Here is a 26,096-nt window from a genome sequence, read left to right as displayed (position 1 = left end):
TTAAGTATTGGAATACCTCAACAAGCCCAACTTTTGGCTTCTGGTTGAGTGTATTGTCACCTTTATAGATGGACAGTTAGGAGAACATCTAAGTTCTTGAGTTACTTAATCTTCTCAAATATCAGTATTTGAACAATCTGATGTAAAATATTTAACATCCTCCATTAAGATTTTTCCTTTTAAAAATTCCGGTAAGGAATTTTATGGATTACGTCAATTAGAAATTCTAATTTTGGCTACAAAGAAGTTTTGAGGAACCTCATGGTTCCCCATTCTAAGAATCAATGATCTCCTTACCATTTACTAGCTGCAATGGAGAACCTAAGATAATTAAAGACTTGTAACTAAGGGAAGGTCTTGTTCATATTCTGTATTTCTGAATAGATGGTTATGAGTTCCTGGAAATCATCAAAGAGGTTGCAGAAGACAATACAGATAACCCAGACCTCAGCATTATCTGGATCGACCCTGAGGACTTCCCATTGGTAAGAAAACCCCCATATTTGGACATAGGAGATGACTATTGGCTTGATGGACACAGTTGTCTTATATTTTGGTATCTTCCCTGCCCATTGGGAATACCATAGAAAATTATACTTCAAATTTTTCACGAATGTTTCAATTTAATTACAATTAAAAATTGAAAGGACTTTCCTGGATTGTGTGTATTAATAGCCAATCCTTAGGATCGGCCATCAATATCTGATCAGTGTTGATCTGACCCCCACTGATCGCTGAAGAGTCGCATCCCCTTCATTGTTTACCCAGGCACAGCGCCATACATTTAGCTGTGGTTAAGCCTGGTATTGCAGCTCAGTCCCATTCACTTGTGTATCGATTCCTCACCATTTTTAAGATTTCTCCTTGCTTTCAGTGAATGGTATCATTTTTGTTCCACAAACATGCGTTGCTCATGCAGGTCCACGGCATGTTACAGTGTATCAGGGCCCTTTGTTCAGCTGCATTAGCAGTATGTAAATAATGTATGTTTTCATTCATTCACTGACAGCAAGTAGAGATATTGGAAACGGTGAGGAATTTAAAGGGATTTTCCAAGAGTGTAATATTGATGGCCTATCCGAAGGAAAGGCCATCAATATCTGATCATTGGGGATCAGACTGCCGACACCCCTGTCAATCAGCTGAATGAAGGGGCCGCATCCCCTTTATTATTTATCCAGTCACAATGCCGTACACATAGTTGTGGCTGTGCTTGGTACTGCAGCCTACATTCAAGTGAATCGGACTAACCTGCAGTACCAGGCACAGCCACAACCAAATGTACGGCGCTGTAACTGAGTAAACAATAAGGAATTTGCGGGGAGGTTGGGAGTTGGACCTCCACCGATCAGATATTGATGGCCTATCCTAAGGATATTACAGTCCCAAAAAAAACAAAACCTTTAGAACAATTTATATCAAATTTCCAAAAGGACTGAAAATACCATCTGGTCCTTTCAGTTGTGTCAAAAACATTCTTAATTGTTTTTGGATGTGCTGTGGCCGTAGCGCTATAAATGCCTTAATTAGTACTAGGAAGGCGACAATATCCTTTACGAGAATGCCGTATTGTCGCGCTGAGCTCACAAGGAACTGACTGTATTTTAGTTGAATAGCACGCAGTCCAAGATGGTTGCACCCTAGGAATAGCTGAATGGCATGTCCTTGGCATTCTTGGCACACTCCGCGTATCTTCAGAATGTGGAAACCGGGAAAGAGTAGAGACGTGTGGGTAATTGTATCTGCGTGCGCCCTTTATTTGATTCCTTCCTTTTGTTTTTTAGTTGATTCCCTACTGGGAGGATAAGTTTGGCATTGACCTGTCTCGCCCTCATATCGGCGTGGTGAATGTGTCAGATGTAAGTATGCTGGAGACACTACAACTATTGTCTTGTATGTTACGCGTTATGAACAGATTTTTTTTCCGTTTATTTTTGGTACATCTAAACAGCCAATTGAAACTCAAGGATTTACTGGTATTGCCGTAAAACATCATATGGCGATGTCACTAGTTTTGTTTTGTAAAAACTAATATCCTATCTGCCCCCTGGCCCTGCCTTGCTTTAAATTCAATGTAAAACCGAACCGGAGGAGCCACAGAGAAAGGATAGGGAGGAGAGAGCAGGGCCTGTGCATTTCTGTGAAGCCTGGGTGACTCTGTGACAAAATTATATCTCTGTAGCTACTAAAAATGGCTGTTGTAGGTTAGCTACTTCCAAGATCCAGCTACAGGAGGAACAAGAGGCACAGAACATGAGGGATTGACATAAACTATAATAAAAAGTTAAGCATTTATGAGATCCACCATGCTTGGACACCCAACCGTCGTTCCTTTGGCTCATGACTGTCTTCCAATTATACATTATAACACTTGCTTGATAGGATCAAATTGTAAAGCGCGTAGACCCACGTTGTTAACATCTCTCACAAGCTCCGAGACCTGTGCCGTCTCATCCTACAATCCTTGTATCTAATGAAGTAGATTGTCCCTGATTCACGTCTGTGGATATTGTGCTGCCTATTCACGTGTTCTTGTTCAGCAACCCTCCCCCCCACCCCCTAACTCCCATCTTTCGTCTTAACGTCTCTTTTGGTCTACAACGCTGAGCTTTGCGCATGTATAATTGGTTTACCAATGCTCTTCTGAAAGAATCCTCACGTTGCTATTGTTCGCCCGGCCTTTATGTCTTCCATCTCAGCTGTCTTTTTATCCCAATCCAACATTGTGTCCTTTCTGTGGAATAGAATTACGGCTTTCACGCTGAGGTCTGCTCATAATTTTCAGACGATACGGCTGTGCTATACAACAGTCTACTCTAGCTGTGGTCAGTAGACTTACCTCTTCATGCTGAGTCTAAAGTAAAGCCGTTTTAGTATCAAGATGCGCAAAACTTTATTGCCGTATCCAATGTCTACAAATCCAATTTTTAATAGACTGTTCTACCCCATCATTACCCTCAGGGACAAGCAATGGAATTACTACTTCCTTTGATTTCCTTCAAAACTGACCATAGATGGTGAGATGTTTCACCAACACCTGTGGTCAGTGAGACATCTCATGGTTCTCAGACTCCCATTGTGCCATCCCATGCCAACTGCCCAATGAGAGGTTTTGTCCAGGATTCTACTGGCCCACCAGAGAACCAGAGGAACGTCTGGTGGGCCAAAGCTTTGACAGAATAATGGGCCCCAGAGGTCGAGCAGAAGACAACCCCATTTGGAGCTCACAAATAACCTACCAGACCTTATTGACGATCTGGCCTGTGTGTGCAATGATAACCACAAAGTTTATGATGCAATTAAACGTGGATGGGCACATGTCCCGTATAGATAGAGGATGGCCCTCAGAATAATTTCCTCTGGTGTCCCCAAGAAACCCTAGTCCGAAACTGGTTTGAGCCTTCCATTTCTTCTAGAATCTCTTCGCAATACCAAGCACTTCTGTCAGTGGAGCTTATTAGCTTCCCATGTCCTTTTTGTCCCATCAGACCCAACTATTGAGCAGAGGTACTTTGATTCATATAGCAAGAATCTGTGATACTAATGGTAGCAAAACCATAGTTCTTGATTGATGGTGGAACTTTTTGAGATTTAACAAGATCTTGGAATTTTTCTCACAGGCCGATAGTGTTTGGATGGATATGGATGATGAAGAAGACCTGCCTACAGTAGATGAACTGGAAGACTGGATTGAAGATGTTCTGGATGGTGATATCAACACAGAAGATGATGATGACGATGATGATGACGATGATGATGACGACGATGATGATGACGATGACGATGATGATGATGATGACGATGACGATGATGATGATGACGACGATGACGACGACGATGATGATGATGATGACGATGATGATGACGATGACTAAACAGTCGTTAATTAAGTCGTTAGCATCTAACTAGATTATACGTACGTTATTCACACGTCAAAAAATCTAACTTTAGTAACAACATATTTTTTTATGAATTCTTGGAAGCTAATTAAGATTTACATTGATCCCATTAGTTTAACATCTACTACAAATCATCAAAATCATCATGGTTGACCCAGTGCTGTGGGCAAAGGCCATCTCACAACCAGGGCCACCAAAACACGACCTCTTAATCTCCCTTCATCTACTTCACTTGGCTCAAATTATTTATTTGTTTTTTATGACCACAAGATGACTATGCACCTTGATATACACTCATGGATAACCACCTAACACCAAAAATAATCCCATACTAAAGAGAACACATCAAAAGGACAGACTCCATGTCAAGGCCAAACTTCTGGGCACAGTTGTACCCTTAAATGGTCTCCTCAAGTGCCCATCAAGGGGTCAGAACAAGTGCTCCAACTCCTTAGAACCAGAATGCTCCTGTTTCTAAGGAGTCAGACCAAAAAGGACGTAGGTCCGGTGCCCCTCTAGACTATGCCGAATGGTTAAGAGGGCTTATTTTCCAATCCCCTGACTGGCACTTGGGGGTGGACGGGGCTGCACAATAGTGACCACTGTTTTAGTGCTATTCGGGCATCTGTCCCACTGATACGTTCTCTTAACCTTCATATTCTTACACCACAGTATTGGATTAAAATGTTTTTGAAATGTGATGCCAACGTCCCATGTTATACCCTTCACCCTGGATACAAATTTGGACATTTTGCAAAAAAATATTGTTTACTTTGGACATTTGATGTTTGCACAAAATTTATATTCGAAAGAATCCTGTCTATAAATTCATGCATCACTGTCAAGGTCTTAAATGGTTCTCTACTGTGACTTCTGTGGAAACAAAAACAATTCCCACAATTTGGAAAAAAGAAAAATGATAACACCCAAACCTTGTACGTGTCTTTCTTCTGTGTTGGGTATTGGAGTAGCTCTGGAAGGGTATAGAGGTAGCAGTTGGGGGTCTTCCGGGTAGGACCATAGACCACCTATGCTGCTCAGGAGATCAAGCTTGAGGGACAATGATATGATCTTCCTATACATCTTATATAGATCCTGTACAATGTGATGTCATCGATGGTGGTCACCTGTTTGGTGGTAGACATTGGCATAGATGTTCTTTCGAGCGAAGACTCTGGCCGGTATTGTGTTTTCTACTCATGTTGGCATTAAATACCAATACATACAGATGAACTGCTTAGGACTATGAGATAGCAGATTCATTGAATTCCATGCCAGTGCAGATGCCATGGTGAAGACTAACAGAAGCTGGTGGATTGTCTCATGTTGGGTATTATAGTGAGCGAGAAAAGTAAAATGATAAATATCAGACCACAAGTGCTCATTGAATCTATCGCGGCCACTTTATAGGAGAGCTCCACCCTGAGAAGATAGGTTTGGGTTGTCTTTTCCGTGACTGTTGACCCAACAGATCTCCATGACTGAGATAGATGGGACTTGTTCCACCTCTATGAGCTCCTCTCGTATACCAGGACTAATGGGAAAAGCAAGAAGCCAACTAAGAGTACCAGCTAGACAAGATGAAGGAACTCTAGATATGTTGAAGCTGAAACTCCACTTAAATGGCTTCAGGAAGAGGTAGTAGTCACATGACAAAGCTAGTAAGTGGAGATAGATGCTGGGTGCCAAAGGGGGGCAACGTGCTACTCTATGTTGGCCAATATATATAGACACATGGCTAGGGCTATAGAATTAGTTTCTGTCCTGGGCGAAGGAAACTCCAGTTACAAATGCCACTCCTCCTAAGAATACTTTGCCCCACCCCTGCTTAAAACATCTCACAGGCCACGCCCCTTACTACTATTTTATGTAGAAGATTGTCCGTAGAGCTCTGGCATGAGACGATGGGATTATTGGAAGGAGAATGTGACAGATAAACCGGGATAATTTTAAAATCTGAGAAAAATATAAAACATTGTAATATATTCTTAAATGTTCCATCTCTCAATATGACAATATAAAATTAGACAAGTGGAGGATCTCCGGCTCAGTCACACCACAGCTCCAAGATGTTCTCCACCATTTTTTGTTTTTTTGAGTAAGTTGTCTATTGTTGGGGAAAAAATTATATATATATTAATCAAGATTTTCCCACAATGCACTGCACACAGAGGGGTTAACCCAGACTACAGTCTATCTGTAAACAACAAGGGGAATAATTATATATAATATCCACTTGTGGGTCTGGAGCTTATGGTATAATTATACATCTTCCCGCAGCTTCAGTGTGTGATCTGCACAGCTTATGATTCAAATTATCTATCTATCTATCTATCTATCTATCTATCTATCTCATATCTATCTCATATCTATCTATCTATCTCTCTCTCTCTCTATCTATCTATCTATCTATCTATCTATCTATCTCATATCTATCTATCTATCTATCTATCTATCTATCTATCTATCTATCTATCTATCTATCTATCTATCTATCTATCTATCTATCTATCTATCTATCTATCTATCTATCTATCTATCTATCTCATATCTATCTCATATCTATCTATCTATCTATCTATCTATCTATCTATCTATCTATCTATCTATCTATCTATCTATCTATCTATCTATCTATCTATCTATCTATCTATAAAATTAACAGAGTCAACAGTAAGTGATCATCATAATACCAGTATCTATGTATCTGTGTATGAGGTTCTCTTATTATAACATGATCAAGTTGCAATGGTGTCTGCCATAATTTGGTCAAAATCAAGTAGCCATCTGTGTATCCGTTCACTTTTACATGAGAGTTATAAGCAGTGTCTCCAGGTTGGTGGCCAAGAACGTGATGGTAAATTTAATTTGACCAGAAATCAGATGGGTCAGCGGGATAGAACCTGTTTCATTTCATCTCAGGTCTCCAGCATGGCTTTTCTCTTGCTTGGTTACCGTGTAGACATCACAATATAGTAAGTAGAGAAAGGCGAGCTTTTCTGAAGGGTGTTTTGGAAACGGGACACCCATAGGAGGAAGCGAGTCTCAACAAACAATAATAGTGACGACTGGGAGGAAAGACAATCTAGACGCGCTAGTTAATTAACAATGTAATGGAAGCCGTCCTCATCTCCTCGTGTCTACCGGAAGGCCTTTATATGCATGAGGAGACGAGTCTAAGGACAGATGTCTGGTCAATAGCAGTACCAGAAGAAATATATATCGTGAAGAAAATGAACAACTTGAGTTATCACCTTGTCTAAACGTAAAGAGTTGTCACCAATCCAACGAGCGTTCCATACAAGTCCACTCACACTAAAGATGGATGATTGTCAAGTCAATCTTCTGGCTGATGGACCAGATTATGGAAGTTTCCACCACGCTATATTCCATAATACTATGATAATGGATTCAGGGATATACACCAAGAAGGAAGTCAAGTCCGAAACAGACTCTTCCTCCTGGTGATGGTTTCTGAACTTCGGTCAACCTCTTCACTACAGTGGCTATGGAGCAATGCCCGTCCTGGGGGTGACTCAGCAATCATCAAATTTTTGGAGTTGTCCCAGTTACAACCCTAAAGCAAAGTAGTGGCCAACATCTACGGAAAAGACACCACTGCTTGGAGGTGTTCATGTTCTGTAGATGAATCTTGTTTGTCTGATGTCTTGAGGTCACCGGGAGACACAAATGCATATGTACCATAAAGACAACACCTTAGGCCTTTGTGGGGATCGATGAGAGTGAAAGCCAAAACCAGTTTGGTCCCGCTTCCCATTGATGGTGTCCAAATTGAGCACCATGGAATCAGCAAGCAATGAAACCAGCTAGAGGGCCACTATGTCCATTACTCCTACAAGAGATAGGGAGGTCCTCTGGATGGGTTGGTGGTATGAATAATGTCTGGGAGTTGCCCTATTTTGCTAAGTCCCCCTTCCCCTGTCTAAGTAGACCTTACTACAGAAGATAACATATTAGACGTATGGCATGGTGCATTGTGGGTTAACTTCAAGAGCTGTAATCACCGTGGATTAAAGCTACAGGAACAGCAGAGGAATCTATAGATTAGAGTGATTCTTATCCATTAGCGTTTATAAATAAAACAGAATTAGAAGCCAGAAGAGATTCGCTGACCACGGTAGGCTGTCTCGTAGATCAATGTGATGTGTATTACGAGCCAGTGACCTGACATTGCCCGAAGCTAATGAACACTGGGAGACTCTGAATCTTTGCTTAGATAGAAGTCAATGATTTCACAACATCTGGTTGCAAATTGCCGTCAGTCTACTTGGGTCAGATGACCATGACATGGCCAAAAACTCATCACAACTAAATACGTCCATGCACGTGTATGGTGTTATCAGTGATGGATTAGGATCATGATTGGTTTATTCAGGTAAACCTTAATTTCTCCGAGTCCATATCGATAAAGAGCAATGACACCCGTAATTGTAATGGACATTACTGGGATTACCAAGCTTTTGGACCTTCAGATGTATTTAAGGGCAAGTTATAGAGAGCAGTACATGTTCCACTTCATTTTGAAGGTGTTTGATGGTGTTGGGGTCAAAACTCTGAGCAGACTGATCGAGGTCTTCCACATCTACCTCTAACTTGGCCAATCATCTTATATGGACTAGGGGACATTGTCTTGCTAATATGAGAACGTGCCTTCCATAAAGCTCTCAACAATATTGAAGGATTGAGGTTTACGGGACACAATTAATTTGTTAGGTTCACGTCCATTCAGCTACAAGAGTATCAGTGAGGTCAGACACTGATGTTGGGTGATAAATGTTGGGTGGCGAAGTCAGGCTTGGATTCCTGTTCATTCTGAATGTGTTCCATGGGGCTTGGGTGGGGACTCTGAGCAGCCTGACCAAGTTCTTCCACATCTACATACGATTTGGCCAACCATTATATATGGACCAGGGTCATTGTCAAATAAGAACCTTCCTTCTCACAAATAAAGTTCTCAATGATGTTGAAGGGTTGCAGGTTTACTAGACACAAGGGATAAGTGGGGAGTCATATCTGTTTAAGCCGAAGAGCATTAGTTACATCAAACACAGATGTTGGGTTATATATTTTGGTTGATGTTGGGATCATAAATGTTGAGTGGTGTTGGGTGATAAGGCCTGATGTTGAGTGATGAATGTTGGGTGACGAAGTCAGGCTTGGCTTCCTGTTCATTCTGAATGTGTTCTATGGAGCTTGGGTGAGGACTCTGAGCAGCCTGACCAAGTTCTTCCACATCGTTATGCAATTTGGCCAACCATTTTATATGGACCAGGGCCTGATGATGGGTGATAAATGTACGGTGACCAAGTCTGGCTCACAGCTCATATTCTAGTTCAATATGAATGTACTTAATATCGTTTTGGTCAGGACTCTTAGCAAGCATCAAGATCTTCCACATCTACATCCAATTGGCCAACCATGATATCCGTTCAGTACGGTCATTATCATGCTGACATAGAAACTGTCTTCGACAAATTACTACCAAAGATTTAGAGGCACAAAGTTATCTACCATGTTGATGGGTAGATAGATGCCAATTTAGAGCACATTCTAGGGTAACCCTCTTCCTTTAGCAATAACTTCTCCCAATACCCAAAGTTAATAGACTTCATCTTCTCTTATCCGTAGCCTGGACTATTTACACTTTACATGCTCCTCCAATTATGACCCACATTCACCCCACTCAGTGTTGATTTTAAGTCCCTATTACGCCTGTTGCTTTGAGAATTATAGACCAGGCAAAAGCCTGTCTAGCTTCCCACTTTGCGACTCTACCTGGCCAATCATGAGATATCCCCTGCAGAGACCGCACTACAGGAGCTCAAAATACACATCTGTCCAAGTTGTGAGAGACACATTTGCAATGACAGTCAGTATTTCAGTATATAAATAGGACTTCCTTCCTCAGCCCAGCCCAGCTGTGCTGAATCCTAAATGAGGTGCCCATTGTGACAGATCATTATTTGCTGCTGAAAAACATGGAAAGCCGGGCATCCAGAAGACCATGAGCTGAAATACAATTTACTTAGTACTGGGGGATGGATAACGGCATTTATAAAGCTGGAGGTATTAAGGGGGCAGTATATTAGTAGTTATATACTTGTATATAGGGGCAGTAATATAGTCGTTATATTCTTGTATAGGGAGCAGTATTATAGTAGTTATATTCCTGTATATAGGGGCAGTATTATAGTAGTTATATTCCTGTATATAGGGGCAGTATTATAGTAGTTATATTCTTGTATATAGGGAGCAGTATTATAGTAGTTATATTCTTGTATATAGGGGGGAGTATTATAGTAGTTATATACTTGTATATAGGGGCAGTAATATAGGAGTTATATTCTTGTATAGGGAGCAGTATTATAGTAGTTATATTCCTGTATATAGGGGCAGTATTATAGTAGTTATATTCCTGTATATAGGGGCAGTATTATAGTAGTTATATTCTTGTATATAGGGAGCAGTATTATAGTAGTTATATTCTTGTATATAGGGGGCAGTATATTAGTAGTTATATACTTGTATATAGGGGCAGTAATATAGTCGTTATATTCTTGTATAGGGAGCAGTATTATAGTAGTTATATTCCTGTATATAGGGGCAGTATTATAGCAGTTATATTCCTGTATATAGGGGCAGTATTATAGTAGTTATATTCTTGTATATAGGGAGCAGTATTATAGTAGTTATATTCTTGTATATAGGGGGGAGTATTATAGTAGTTATATACTTGTATATAGGGGCAGTAATATAGGAGTTATATTCTTGGATATAGGAGCAGTATTATAGTAGTTATATTCTTGTATATAGGGGGCAGTATTATAGTAGTTATATTCTTGTATATAGAGGCAGTATATTAGTAGTTATATACTTGTATATAGGGGCAGTAATATAGTAGTTATATTCTTGTATATAGGGGGCAGTATTATAGTAGTTATATTCTTGGATATAGGAGCAGTATTATAGTAGTTATATTCTTGTATATAGGGGGCAGTATTATAGTAGGTATATTCTTGTATATAGAGGCAGTATATTAGTAGTTATATACTTGTATATAGGGGCAGTAATATAGGAGTTATATTCTTGTATATAGAAGCAGTATTATAGTAGTTATATTCTTGTATATTGGGGCAGTATTATAGTAGTTATATTCTTGTATATAGCAGTATTATAGTAGTTATATTCTTGTATATAGGGGCAGTATTATAGTAGTTATATTCTTGTATATAGGGAGCAGTATTATAGTAGTTATATTCTTGTATATAGGAGCAGTATTATAGTAGTTATATTCTTGTATATAGGGGCAGTATTATGGTAGTTATATTCTTGTATATAGGGGCAGTATTATAGTAGTTATATTCTTGTATATAGGGACAGTATTATAGTAGTTATATTCTTGTATATAGGGGGCAGTATTATAGTAGTTATATTCTTGTATATAGGGGGCAGTATTATAGCAGTTATATTCTTGTATATTGGGGCAGTATTATAGTAGTTATATCCTTGTATATAGGGACTGTATTATAGTAGTTATATTCTTGTATATAGGGAGCAGTATTATAGTAGTTATATTCTTGTATATAGGGGGCAGTATTAAAGTAGTTATATACTTGTATATAGGGGAGAGTATTATAGTAGTTATATTCTTGTATATAGGGGGCAGTATTATAGTAGTTATATTCTTGTATATAGGAGGCAGTATTATAGTAGTTATATTCTTGTATATAGGGGCAGTATTATAGTAGTTATATTCTTGTATATGGGAGAAGTATTATAGTAGTTATATTCTTGTATATAGGAGGCAGTATTATAGTAGTTATATTCTTGTATATAGGGGGCAATATTATAGTAGTTATATTCTTGTATATACGGGGCAGTATTATAGTAGTTATATTCTTGTATATAGGGCAGTATTATAGTAGTTATATTCTTGTATATAGGGAGCAGTATTATAGTAGTTATATTTTTGTATATAGGGAGCAGTATTATAGTAGTTATATTCTTGTATATAGGAGCAGTATTATAGTAGTTATATTCTTGTATATAGAGCAGTATTATAGTAGATATATTCTTGTATATAGGGGGCAGTATTATAGTAGTTATATTCTTGTATATAGGAGCAGTATTATAGTAGTTATATTCTTGTATATAGGAGGCAGTATTATAGTAGTTATATTCTTGTATATAGGGGGCAGTATTATAGTAGTTATATTCTTGTATATAGGAGCAGTATTATAGTAGTTATATTCTATATTCTTGTATATAGGAGCAGTATTATAGTAGTTATATTCTTGTATATAGGAGGCAGTATTATAGTAGTTATATTCTTGTATATAGGGAGCAGTATTATAGTAGTTATATTCTTGTATATAGGAGCAGTATTATAGTAGTTATATTCTTGTATATAGGGGCAGTATTATAGTAGTTATATTCTTGTATATAGGGGCAGTATTATAGTAGTTATATTCTTGTATATAGGAGCAGTATTATAGTAGTTATATTCTTGTATATAGGGGGCAGTATTATAGTAGTTATATTCTTGTATATAGGGGTAGTATTATAGTAGTTATATTCTTGTATATAGTGGCAGTATTATAGTAGTTATATTCTTGTATATAGGGGGCAGTATTATAGTAGTTATATTCTTGTATATAGGAGCAGTATTATAGTAGTTATATTCTTGTATATAGGAGTAGTATTATAGTAGTTATATTCTTGTATATAGGAGCAGTATTATAGTAGTTATATTCTTGTATATAGGGAGCAGTATTATAGTAGTTATATTCTTGTATATAGGAGCAGTATTATAGTAGTTATATTCTTGTATATAGGGGCAGTATTATAGTAGTTATATTCTTGTATATAGGAGCAGTATTATAGTAGCTATATTCTTGTATATAGGGGAAGTATTATAGTAGTTATATTCTTGTATATAGGGGCAGTATTATAGTAGTTATATTCTTGTATAATGGGGCAGTATTATAGTAGTTATATTCTTGTATATAGGAGCAGTCTTATAGTAGTTATATTCTTGTATATAGGGGGCAGTATTATAGTAGTTATATTCTTGTATAATGGGGCAGTATTATAGTAGTTATATTCTTGTATATAGGAGCAGTATTATAGTAGTTATATTCTTGTATATAGGGGGCAGTATTATAGTAGTTATATTGTTGTATATAGGGGCAGTATTATAGAAGTTATATTCTTGTATATAGGAGCAGTATTATAGTAGTTATATTCTTGTATATAGGGGGCAGTATTATAGTAGTTATATTCTTGTATATAGGGGTAGTATTATAGTAGTTATATTCTTGTATATAGTGGCAGTATTATAGTAGTTATATTCTTGTATATAGGGGGCAGTATTATAGTAGTTATATTCTTGTATATAGGAGCAGTATTATAGTAGTTATATTCTTGTATATAGGAGTAGTATTATAGTAGTTATATTCTTGTATATAGGAGCAGTATTATAGTAGTTATATTCTTGTATATAGGGAGCAGTATTATAGTAGTTATATTCTTGTATATAGGGAGCAGTATTATAGTAGTTATATTCTTGTATATAGGAGCAGTATTATAGTAGTTATATTCTTGTATATAGGGGGCAGTATTATAGTAGTTATATTCTTGTATATAGGGACAGTATAATAATAGTTATATTCTTGTGTATAGGAGCGGTATTATAGTAGTTATATTCTTGTATATAGGGGGCAGTATTATAGTAGTTATATTCTTGTATATAGTGGCAGTATTATAGTAGTTATATTCTTGTATATAGAGGGCAGTATTATAGTAGTTATATTCCTGTATATAGGGGGCAGTATTATAGTAGTTATATTCTTGTATATAGGGGGCAGTATTATAGTAGTTATATTCCTGTATATAGGGGGCAGTATTATAGTAGTTATATTCTTGTATATAGGGGGCAGTATTATAGTAGTTATATTCTTGTATATAGGGGCAGTATTATAGTAGTTATATTCTTGTATATAGGGGCAGTATTATAGTAGTTATATTCTTGTATATAGGAGGCAGTATTATAGTAGTTATATTCTTGTATATTGGGGCAGTATTATAGTAGTTATATTCTTGTATATAGGGGCAGTATTGTAGTAGTTCTATTCTTGTATATAGGGGGCAGTATTATAGTAGTTATATTCTTGTATATAGGAGCAGTATTATAGTAGTTATATTCTTGTATATAGGGGCAGTATTATAGTAGTTATATTCTTGTATATAGGGGCAGTATTATAGTAGTTATATTCTTGTATATAGGGGCAGTATTATAGTAGTTATATTCTTGTATATAGGAGCAGTGTTATAGTAGTTATATTCTTGTATATAGGAGGCAGTATTAGGGCGGGTTCACACATGGCGGAATTCCACTTAAATTCCGCTGCGGACACTCCGCAGCGTTAATCCGCAGCGGAGCCGTTTCTCCATTGACTTTCACTTTAAATTAGCAGTGTTCGTTTACACGATGCGTACAATTCCGCTGCGGAGCATAGGCTGCGGAGCGGAATTTGGTGTCCGCAGCATGCTCTGTCTGTTGCGGAGCAGTGGCGGACTCATGGCGGAATTTCTCCATTGACTTCAATGGAGATTCAAAGTTCCGCAATGAAGTCCGCAGCTGTCATGCACATGTCATGTGTGCTGCGGATACGTCTTGCTTTTTTAACTTGACATTTCTTCATTCTGGCTGGACCTATGTATTTCTAGGTCTACAGCCAGACTGAGGAAGTCAATGGGGCTCCCGTAATGACGGGAGCGTTGCTAGGAGACGTCTGTAAATAGTCACTGTCCAGGGTGCTGAAAGAGTTAAGCGATCGGCAGTAACTGTTTCTGCACCCGGGACAGTGACTACCGATCCCAATATACATGTATCTGTAAAAAAACATATAAGTTCATACTTACCGAGAACTCCCTGCGTCTGTCTCCAGTCCGGCCTCCCAGGATGACGTTTCAGTGTAAGTGACGGCTGCAGCCAATCACAGGCAAAGCACAGGCTGCAGCGGTCACATGGACTGGCGCGTCATCCAGGGAGGTCGGGCTGGATGCCGAAAGAGGGACGCGTCACCAAGACAACGGCCGGTAAGTATGAAAATCGTTTCCTTTCACTAGGGAAAGTGCTGTCCCTTCTCTCTATCCTGCACTGATAGGGAGAAGGGAAGCACTTTTCCCGCAGTCTGCAGCAGCTAGTCCGCATCAATGTACTGCACATTTTGTGCAGATCCGCTGCAGAATCTGCAACGCAGATTCTGTGCGGCATCGATGCGGACAGTTGCGGAGGAATTCCGCCATGTGTGGTCATGCCCTTATAGTAGTTATATTCTTGTATATATGGAGCAGTATTATAGTAGTTATATTCTTGTATATAGGAGCAGTATTATAGTAGTTATATTCTTGTATATAGGAGCTGTATTATAGTAGTTATATTCTTGTATATAGGGGGCAGTATTATGGTAGTTATATTCTTGTATATAGCGGCAGTATTATAGTAGTTATATTCTTGTATATAGGGGCAGTATTATAGTAGTTATATTCTTGTATATAGGAGGCAGTATTATAGTAGTTATATTCTTGTATATAGGGATCAGTAGTATAGTAGTTATATTCTTGTATATAGGGGGCAGTATTATAGTAGTTATATTCTTGTATATAGGGGCAGTATTATAGTAGTTATATTCCTGTATATAGGGGGCAGTATTATAGTAGTTATATTCTTGTATATAGGAGCAGTATTATAGTAGTTATATTCTTGTATATAGGAGGCAGTATTATAGTAGTTATATTCTTATACATAGGGGGCAGTTTGCTTTTGCTACATTAGATTATTTTACAGAGCCTGGTGTAAAGATTGCAGATCACCTGACCATGCTTTGTGCAGACACCGAATAAGCAGGGAATGTTAGTTTTGGGTGAGTCACATCTTTCAGAATCAACCTGTCACTATAACATCATTAGCTGGTCAGCATCAGGGGGGTGTTAATTTATAAAGATTTAATTTGCAATGGCGCCCCATAAATTACTTTCTCATGGTCCCGGCTGGTCCTAAGTTAGAATATTATTGCTTTGTGGGGGAGGGGAGCGACAACTGGATACTTTGTGCAGTAGTTGTCAGATTATAGCAGAGATTTAATGTAAGTTTATATAAAATAAAGCTAAATAACCCTGGTACCTTTTATATTCTCACCTTACCAGCCATAAAAAGAGAAGGTTTTGTTTGTGGTCGCATTACGGAACCGCTGACATTTACAGAAAAGATATGACATCACCCGCAATCGCTGAAGCCCAGGATCAAACCAAACGGGCATTTCAGTTTTTGGGTTGAGGAAAGAACAGCGAATTAATTCAAGGGGAAGGGGCACATAATAAAATGGAGAGGTAATGTATAAATATAAGTGCTAGTTCACACCATAAAACCCTCCATTCCAGGGACTTGTCTTGTAGGGACAGAAGGGCTATTTGCTTTGTGGGCCAGTTGCCCCTTTCACTGGTTTGTTGCAGAGCCCTTTGACACCCTCCATGGAAAAGAAGGGTGGAACCCATATGAGATGGAGAGTACTTGCCCGCTCAGTGTACATGGCAGCGTAAAAACAATCTTTTTGGGGGGGTTCAAAACCATGAGGTTCGACAAAGGACGCCCCCGTCAGACTTTGCATAACCTGGATGGGTCCTCTCATGTTTGGATTACTCACTTTAGTGCAGTGTGAAGGAGGGGAAATAACTACTGGACGGAGGACAGTTTTTGGTGTACAGCTGTAGTTGTCAGTAGGACGGGTACTGACTAGTGGGCGCAATTGGGCCCAATAAAAATGTGATCCTCAAGTCGAGATCTTATGGACCAGCAATGCATGAAGAGCTTGTGTATTACTGCATGGATGTGCCGCGTACACTGCTCATGCTAGACTCCTTCCCGCCCCTTAGACTCATTGGAAGCAAGACACGAACCTACTAGAAGCCAGCCCATAATCATACTTCAATAAACCGCGAGCATAGAGATCTATGTATGGGGCTTGCCCATGCAGAGCTGGGAAGAGGGGTAGGCAGAGTAGGCGGCTGCCTAAGGCACCATTGCGTAGGGGGCACAACTTATATCATAGTACAACCAACTGCGCTGCTGATAATGCTGCAGGTTGTCGGGGGGAAAGATGATCGATTAAATTCAGCGAGATGCTTAAATAATAGTCCATCCTAAATTGGGGGGGGTGCATTCAGCGACACGAAACTTGTCCCACCCCTGCGTCTAAGAACTAACTTGCATGGACTAATATCTCAATAGTAAAGCACACACTCCTCATGGGCGTAACTACCAGGATTGAGGGCATTTGTTATGCCTCTGACACGCCCATTACTTTGCCGATCACAGAGATCTTCTTCATACCATAGAACCACTTGAAGGGCTCTCTATAGGGCACGTTTACATACAGGGTACATTTCATTTAGGGTGGTCGTCCATTTTTTTCGCTTTATGAAGGCATCTCACCATGCTTGGTGGTAGATCACCCCCCAATGTGGTAAGCAGGTTAGATACTTAGATACATATCTTTGGGCAGTACAGATGAGATAGAAGGATCCGGCTTTCCGTACATTGAACTCTGAGTCACATCTCGTCATACGTCCGTCCTCATCATCATCTCTCTATGATAAAAATAGATTTTTCGTGCCCCGGATCTTTCAGAGCTAGCAATGGCGACACGGGGACGAGGCCATTCCCCTCTGAACGACCCCCCCCCAGATCGATCAATGTCCCCCGGATCTTGTGTTATTATTCATCATATTATATAAAGTCACATAGCCTGCATCTTACTGGTCTGCAAGATCATGAAAACAGGAAGTCAGTGCGGTTTTCCTGCCTCTAGGTGGCGCCAGTATAAAGAATTACTGCATTACTAACCGCCAAGCATATCCTCCTGTCATTCTGAGATCTGAAATGTCACTTACTCTTAAGTGCCCGCTGAAAAATGAACCGATTCATCAACTAAATGGGTCGCCTCTGATTAGGACGCCCCCTTCACAGAATGACCCTCGATCTGGGGTACACAGAAACCCTTTGATTTCCATGGACACCATGTAAGACTTCAATTCCCTCTTGTGGACGTGTGAACTTGCCAAAAAGTTCCCAATAACGACTGATCAAAGGGGGTCCTTCGCCCAATCTTCCTCATCACCACCACTATTGAGCAGGTAGCCACAGAGGGACCTGCATGAGGGAAGAGGATTGTCCATTGGACATCACCTTTAAGTAATGTGATTATGGGGGAAAAAACATATATACCCTTATATATTAGGGGTATATATAGAATAGAGGTTCAGATTAATGCCATCAACCCCTTCCCCCAGAAAAGGAGGGCAAAGCCAGTTGCTGCCTCCCTTGTTTGTCAGTGCCAATGAGGATGAGGGTACTAATCACCCAATACGAAAAAGGGATGAAGGCAGTCTGAGCTAGCGCCCCCTCTCCAGGCACCAGGGGGCACTGATGAATCTTAAAGGGGTATTCCAGCCAAAAACATAGATAATAAATGTTAGATCGGTGGAGGTCTGACCTCTGCGATCCCACTGATCGCCATAACGGGGGACCCTGGTCCTACAAAACTGTGGCAAGGAGGAGATTGAATGGGACCCCGCTTAAGTCTACGCACCTCTACCCCATGAGCTGTATTATTATTTTAACCCATGCCTTGCCAACTGTATTGCAACTACGTCCCGGTCTACCCTGAGAGTAGCCACCCAGGACCCTTAGTGATGATATATCCTCCTATTGCTAACTGGATTAGATTGCAAGCTCTTTGACGCACCCTATCACTAGCCTTCTACTCTATACATTTACTATATACTATGTTACTAGGTACTTATATTCAGCCTCATGGAAAAGCAAGATAAAAACCTAAGCAGGACGTAAAATACCGGATATTAACCCAGCGTGATCCTTCTCTCCAGCAATTAATCATACTCCACCCCCACCACCATGAAAATTGCATAGTCCCCCCCCCCCCCCGCGAGCTGCCTTTATACAATGGGGGTGCAGTCGTTTATAGGAATACATCTGTAGCGCTCTCTTTCCCTCACTCTCTCTCACACACATCCACACGCACAATGTGACATCACTCAGTACAAAGGGTGGAGTGAGACCACATTGAAATCAGTTCTGTCTGTAGGGGAAGGGAATTTCTTTGCAGACAACAGCAGCAGCAGCAGGAGGATCTATCAGCTCAGTCACATCCACCCAGGCTGACATAAAACATATCGGAAGACGCCAGTCTATCGGAAGACCAGCAGAACAGCCCATCGTCTCGTAAAGTAGAGAGAGGACTTGTTCCCCCGTCTTGGCTGGAGAAGTTACCACCAACCTGAGATACCATAACACCACTTATTCGGCTTGACAAAAAGGAGACGGTAAGACTGACGGACTTTCTTTGGGTTGTTGGATGGGGTTTGAGAAAGGGTTACTATGAGGAAACCAGGGCAAGGGATGGCGGTATGAAAGGGGTGTGTTGGGAGTGGCACAGGGACAGCTTTGGCATAAACCATCTTTGACGTCCCCATAATAAGAATGGTCATATCTTCATATGAAAAACATCTTTGGTCGTGTCCTTCAAAAAAGGGGACCGGTCTGTTCAGTAGAACTTTAAATGATGGAGCTTGGTCTTCTCGTGCATGGATTTAGTTAGGCAACTTTGCCTTGGAGACGCCTCCTATGAAGGAGTTGACCAGCCTTGGGAATTTCGGGGTGGTCTACCTTCCCGGGTGTGGAGGATTGTAAAGAAGACATATATAGATACGTGACAGTAATGGAAGGAACTCTTGTGAGGTCTTTTTAGAGATGCTTGGGTTGAGGGAACTTTTTGAAGGCATCTGGTAGACGTTGCAGGTCAATGATTAAGGGCAAGACGTTGGTGCTCCTGATTATCGCCCATTACATTTACCATATATTGGGGACATAAAATCCATAGGGGATTGATATTTATTAGTTAGGAGCCCGTTAAGGTGCTCCCACCCATCTCCGCCTTGTCTCCCGCCACATAGTTGAGCGTCCTGAGGAATCGCCGTAGAAGTCACATTCGGAAGTTTGGGCGTGGGATAGAGAAACTGCACAGAACAGGCTGACAAACCCACTTCCTAGTGTCTGTATCAGGCAGAGAACATGAACTACAATGGACTCTCCGCTGTATTACGCTCTGCTGATCTAGCAGAGACACGCTCGTACACCAGAGGCCGATCATTCCACACAACATCAAATATAAAACCCGGTAACGCGATGGATGTAAAATGCGTTACTCATGAATATTAGACAGGGTAATGGCATGCAGCGTGCATGATCCAGCTGTAAAGTATGCACCAAATACAAACACATTTAAAGGGGAAGCTGCACCGTAACCGATTTGTGATCTATATGGACCTGATCTATATGGACCTGATAGAAGACCTTATATAGAGTAGCAACAACCATGTAACGAGCACGATCCTTTCTTGGGTTCCGGTGCCGATACATATCACTAAACTTTACTGCCAGATAGTGGCTCTCCGGTGGCTATGGAACTTCAAGTCCCAGTATGACGTCATCGCTGCGGGACTACATATTCCAGCATTCACTACTGTCACATAAAACCATATATAGGGTGTATGCGGGGCAAGAACTGGTGTCGACATGTTTGACGTATAACAATGCCATAATAGTCTATATTGTACATGTTATTTAATAGCAAGTAATGGCAGGAAAGGGTTAAGAGTTCCATCACACGAGGACTGACATGTGACAATAAGCGGGGTCATTGATTTAGGAAGCTGAGCCCAAACTAATTCTGTCACTACGAATATTGGTATTTCCTGTTTGCTTGCACGACCAGACCTCCAAAGAGGGCATCCCTGGCCGGCCATAGACATGGGACACCTGACAAGTGGAACGGGGGGGGCTCATATAAAGTTATTTTCTGATGCCAGGGTCCAGCTCATGACTGTGAACTATCTAAGGCTGGGACTAAATGGCCATGCCAGATACCCCGGGATGGTCACACGACAGACATGCCAAAGCAATGGAAGGATGTCCCTGCCACATGTATAGCTGACCATGCTACTAGCCCGGGCTCACATGGAAAAAGTTGTAGTGTGGACCCAGTCCAACTGTAGAGAAAACTACTATTCCCATTATGCTACTATGCACCGTGGGATGATTTGTTGCCATTGTCGAGTAGCCTGCAATTGCCAATTATGGCATGTTCTCCTCATTGCCGATAGTTGTCAGTTTAGGATTGCCGCTTAATTTATCCCGAGTAGGAAATAACATAACATCCGAAGTGCCCCTATAAACAGTGACAACCAGAGTGCCCCATAAGAATTGTCAGAAACAATGCCCCTGTAAACAGTGCCAGTCGAAGTGCCCTATAAGAATTGTCAGCACCAGTGCCTCTATCAACTATGCCATAGTGCACCTATAAACAGTGCCAGCCAGAGTGCCCCATAAAGAGTGCTAGCCACAGTGCCCCCTAAACAGTGCTAGACACCATGCCTCTATTAATTATGCCAAAGTGCCCCTATAAACAGTGCCATCCAGAGTGCCCCATAAGAATTGTCAGGCACCGTGCCCCAAAAACAATGCAAGCTGGAGTGCCCCATAAAAATTGTCAGCCACAGTGCCTCTATCAACTATGCCATAGTGCACCTATAAACAGTGTCAGAAGAGTGCCCCATAAACAGTGCCAGACTCAGTGGCTTTATTAACATTGCCATAGTGCCCCATAAACAGTGCCAGCCACAGTGTCTGTATTGATAGTGCCAAGTGTCCCTATAAACAATATCAGATACAGTCTACCAAAAACAGTGACTTGATTAACAGTGTCAGAGTGCCTCCACAAACAGTGCCAGGGTACACCCATTAACAGTGCAGGAAAGTTGTCTGCCCTGCTGGAAGTCCAGGAGAATCTCAGCTGAACACTAGTAATGGGACCACCGTGTTCAGCACCAGTTCCTTCTGTTGTTGCCTTATTATCATACCTCTATATCCGCTCCATTTATTGTGCTCGTAAATAAAGTCAATTGCTCTCTGTTATCAGCCATTTATGGTTGGGGAAAGGCTGACTGTATTGTTTTTCAATGTGATGAGTGACAGGAAGCTGATTGTCAGGCTTTAGATTTGGGGTTTCTGAGGGTTTTAGTGTCAGGACTTAGCAGTAAAGGCCCCGGGAGGGAACAGTGGCTGAAGTCCTGGTGCTGCACATGTTTCTTCTCTTGCTCATCTGTTTCCTCTCAGCCACAAATATACTGAGATCACAAAAAGACTGCGCCAAGCACAGGGATGCTTAAAACAGATGTGGAAACTTAATGGGTTACCGGACCCCGCATTGATGTGTTAGCACTTAAAGGGGCCGTCCGCTTCAAACAGAGGAACCAGCAACAAGTGTTTCATTTCTCTATAGCACCTCCGCAGGAGAAATAAAGTATTACAATGTGCCTAATGACATTAAAAGAGCTGCTCAGACAAACCGGGTCCTCCAGAGCAAAAGACGCTCTTTTCACCAATCTCCTTTCACCAAGTTTTAATGACATCAGTGCTTCGGACAATGACCAGGGTTCTGGGGTATCACTAATCAGTCCCTATACCAGCTCTTGTTTTTGTACAGGTGGAGACTTTGTGTGAGCAATGGAGCGATCAAATGACAAAATAGTATTCTGTATCACGAAATTACAGCAGTGTATTCTGTGCCACAAAAGTATCGCAGTGTATTCTGTGCCACAAAAGTATCGCAGTGTATTCTGTGCCACAAAAAATTCGCAGTGTATTCTGTGCCACAAAACTATCGCAGTGTATTCTGTGCCACAAAACTATTGAAGTATATTCTGTGTCTCAAAATGGTATTCTATATCACAAAATTACATCCGTATGTTCTGCGTCACAGGAAAGAAATCGGTGCCACTAAATTACAGCAGTGTTTTTGGTGTCACAGAATCAAATTTTGTGTTACAACAGTAAAATCTGTGTCTAAAAATAAAATTCCGTGCCACAAAATGATCGCAGGGTATTCGGTGTTACAAAATATTATTGTGTGCCACAAAATGACAGCGGTGTATTAAGTCAGGACCCCACCCTCGCTCCTTAGAGAATAATACAGACTGCAGGAGGAGTTTACAATGAAAAGGTTTTACTGCAAGAAGTTTTCTCTCTCTATTGGGGACCCAAAAATTCTGATGTATTTGACAAACCCGGTTTGTTTCCCTGAGGCAGCTGCAGCCGGGCCGGAACTGAAAGTGTTAAATGAGGCATTGAGATTCAATGAATTAAAAGCGCCGGCTTCCTTCAGTGTAACATTAGCAGGCCAGCCATGTAGAGATAACACTGGTATTACCCAGCCGGCAGGAAGCGGGACTGATTGTCAGACTGGGAGGCAAAAGAATTCATGATTTCAGCACAGGAAGAAACAAGTTAGTGAGGGGGGGGGGGAGAGAGGGGATCGAGTCGGTCGTGACCTATTTTGAGGGTACTGTACCTTTAAGAACTGGGCTAATTAATCACAAATCCTGACCTATATATGAGGTTAGCGGAGGCGATCATTCCCTTTTTCTACCTTATACCAAGCAATCCCACCGGGGGTATATAAGGGGGCAATTAGCACCCCTATTAATACTAAATTGGGGAAAAAAGGAAGCACCCCTAATTTCTCTTCAAGACTCATCTTACATTTACACCCATGCCATTATATATCACCCCCGCATAGCGCAACAAAGCGCCGGTTGTCACCCCCCACCTCCCCGATTGGTTAGATTTGTTCCTAAAGTCTAACTCCACCCGAAACCTGAAAATTGAGGAGTGATAGCTGTGAACCCCAATATCCCACCCCTAATGTGTCAGACGCACAGGGGTCCCGGAAAATTTGCTATACACAGATGTTTGTAGGGTCTTATACTCAGATCCCCATTATACTGACCTCTCCCCGCTATACTCCCCTCTCCCCGCTATACTCAGGTCCCCACTATACTCACCTGTCCCCACTATACTCACCTGTCCCCGCTATACTCAGGTCCCCAATATACTCACCTCTCCCTGCTATACTCAGGTCCCCACTATACTCACCTGTCCCCACTATACTCACCTGTCCCCGCTATACTCAGGTCCCCAATATACTCACCTCTCCCCGCTATACTCAGGTCCCCACTATACTCACCTGTCCCCACTATACTCACCTGTCCCCGCTATACTCAGGTCCCCAATATACTCACCTCTCCCTGCTATACTCACCTCTCCCCGCTATACTCAGGTCCCCGCTATACTCACCTCTCCCTGCTATACTCACCTCTCCCCGCTATACTCAGGTCCCCGCTATACTCACCTGTCCCCACTATACTCACCTGTCCCCGCTATACTCAGGTCCCCGCTATACTCACCTCTCCCCGCTATACTCACCTCTCCCCACTATACTCACCTCTCCCCGCTATACTCAGGTCCCCGCTATACTCACCTCTCCCTGCTATACTCACCTCTCCCCGCTATACTCAGGTCCCCGCTATTCTCACCAGTCCCCACTATACTCACCTGTCCCCACTATACTCAGGTCCCCGCTATACTCACCTCTCCCCGCTATACTCACCTCTCCCCGCTATACTCAACTCAGGTCCCCGCTATACTCACCTCAGGTCCCCGCTATACTCACCTCTCCCCGCTATACTCACCTCAGGTCCTCGCTATACTCACCTCTCCACTCTATACTCACCTCAGGTCCCCGCTATACTCACCTCTCCCCGCTATACTCACCTCAGGTCCCCGCTATTCTCACCTCTCCCCGCTATACTCACCTCTCCCCGCTATACTCACCTCGGGTCCCCGCTATACTCACCTCTCCCCGCTATACTCACCTCAGGTCCCCGCTATACTCACCTCTCCACTCTATACTCACCTCAGGTCCCCGCTATACTCACCTCTCACCTCTATACTCACCTCAGGTCCCCGCTATACTCACCTCTCCCTGCTATACTCACCTCAGATCCCCGCTATACTCACCTCTCCCTGCTATACTCACCTCAGGTCCCCGCTATACTCACCTCAGGTCCCCGCTATACTCACCTCTCCCCGCTATACTCACCTCAGGTCCTCGCTATACTCACCTCTCCACTCTATACTCACCTCAGGTCCCCGCTATACTCACCTCTCCCCGCTATACTCACCTCAGGTCCCCGCTATTCTCAACTCTCCCCGCTATACTCACCTCTCCCCGCTATACTCACCTCGGGTCCCCGCTATACTCACCTCTCCCCGCTATACTCACCTCTCCACTCTATACTCACCTCAGGTCCCCGCTATACTCACCTCTCACCTCTATACTCACCTCAGGTCCCCGCTATACTCACCTCTCCCTGCTATACTCACCTCAGATCCCCGCTATACTCACCTCTCCCTGCTATACTCACCTCAGGTCCCCGCTATACTCCCCTCTCCCCGTTATACTCACCTCAGGTCCCCGCTATACTCACCTCAGGTCCCCGCTATACTCACCTCAGGTCCCCGCTATACTCACCTCAGGTCCCGGCTATACTCACCTCTCCCCGTTTCTGCTCCTGAGCTCTGCGCTCCAGGGCGCCGCCACAGACATCGTCTGACACCAGAAAGTGAAGAGGAGTGCAGGTGCGGGGAGAGGGGTGGGGAGGCTTCCACATCTAGTGTGAGGTCTGTAGTAGTTTAGGGGGTCTGGGGGGTCTGTATTTTGGGGGTTTGGTCTTGGGTCTTTATTAAGAGGTTCTGGTCTGGGGTCTGTGTTTTAGGTTTAAAGTCTGTTTTTAGGGGGTCTAGTATAGGGTCTTTATATAAAGAGTCTACTTTGGGGTCTGTATTAAGGGGGTCTAGTCTGGGGTATGTATTTATTTAGGGGTCTGGTCTGATATCTGTATTTAAAAAGTCTACTCTGGGGTCTGTATTTAGGGGGTCTAGTCTGTGGTCTGTATTTATTTAGGGGGTCTGATCTGGGGGCTGTATTTAGAGGTCTATTCTGTGGTCTGTATTTTGGGGGTCTAGTCTGGGGTCTGTATTTAGGGATCTAGTCTGGGGTCTTTATTAAGGGGTCTAGTCTGGGGTCTGTATTTAGGGGGTCTAGTCTGTGGTCTGTATTTAGGGGGTCCGGTCTGATGTCTGTATTTAGGGGTCTAATCTGGGGTCTGTATTTAGGGGGTCCGGTCTGATGTCTG

The 26,096-nt window shown here is 41.8% G+C and overlaps 2 protein-coding genes across 2 annotated transcripts in view; both read left to right on the top strand.

The window, feature by feature from the left end:
- Positions 1-4,830, top strand: part of CASQ1 (calsequestrin 1) — a 62,615-nt gene extending 57,785 nt beyond the window's left edge. The window contains exons 9-11 of the mRNA XM_075844540.1: positions 385-485; positions 1,785-1,859; positions 3,621-4,830. Of these exons, the coding sequence (XP_075700655.1) occupies positions 385-485; positions 1,785-1,859; positions 3,621-3,875 (431 nt within the window). The 3' untranslated portion in view covers positions 3,876-4,830. The remainder of the gene's footprint in view (positions 1-384; positions 486-1,784; positions 1,860-3,620) is intronic.
- Positions 4,831-18,979: 14,149 nt separating this feature from the next.
- PEA15 (proliferation and apoptosis adaptor protein 15) overlaps positions 18,980-26,096 on the top strand; it is a 66,092-nt gene continuing 58,975 nt past the window's right edge. Inside the window, exon 1 of the mRNA XM_075843866.1 lies at positions 18,980-19,325. The gene's annotated coding sequence lies outside the window, so the exon portion shown is untranslated. The remainder of the gene's footprint in view (positions 19,326-26,096) is intronic.

Source organism: Rhinoderma darwinii, chromosome 12 (genome assembly GCF_050947455.1).
Source record: "Rhinoderma darwinii isolate aRhiDar2 chromosome 12, aRhiDar2.hap1, whole genome shotgun sequence".
Taxonomy (NCBI): Eukaryota; Metazoa; Chordata; class Amphibia; order Anura; family Rhinodermatidae; genus Rhinoderma; species Rhinoderma darwinii.
This window is presented reverse-complemented; position numbering and strand designations above follow the sequence as displayed.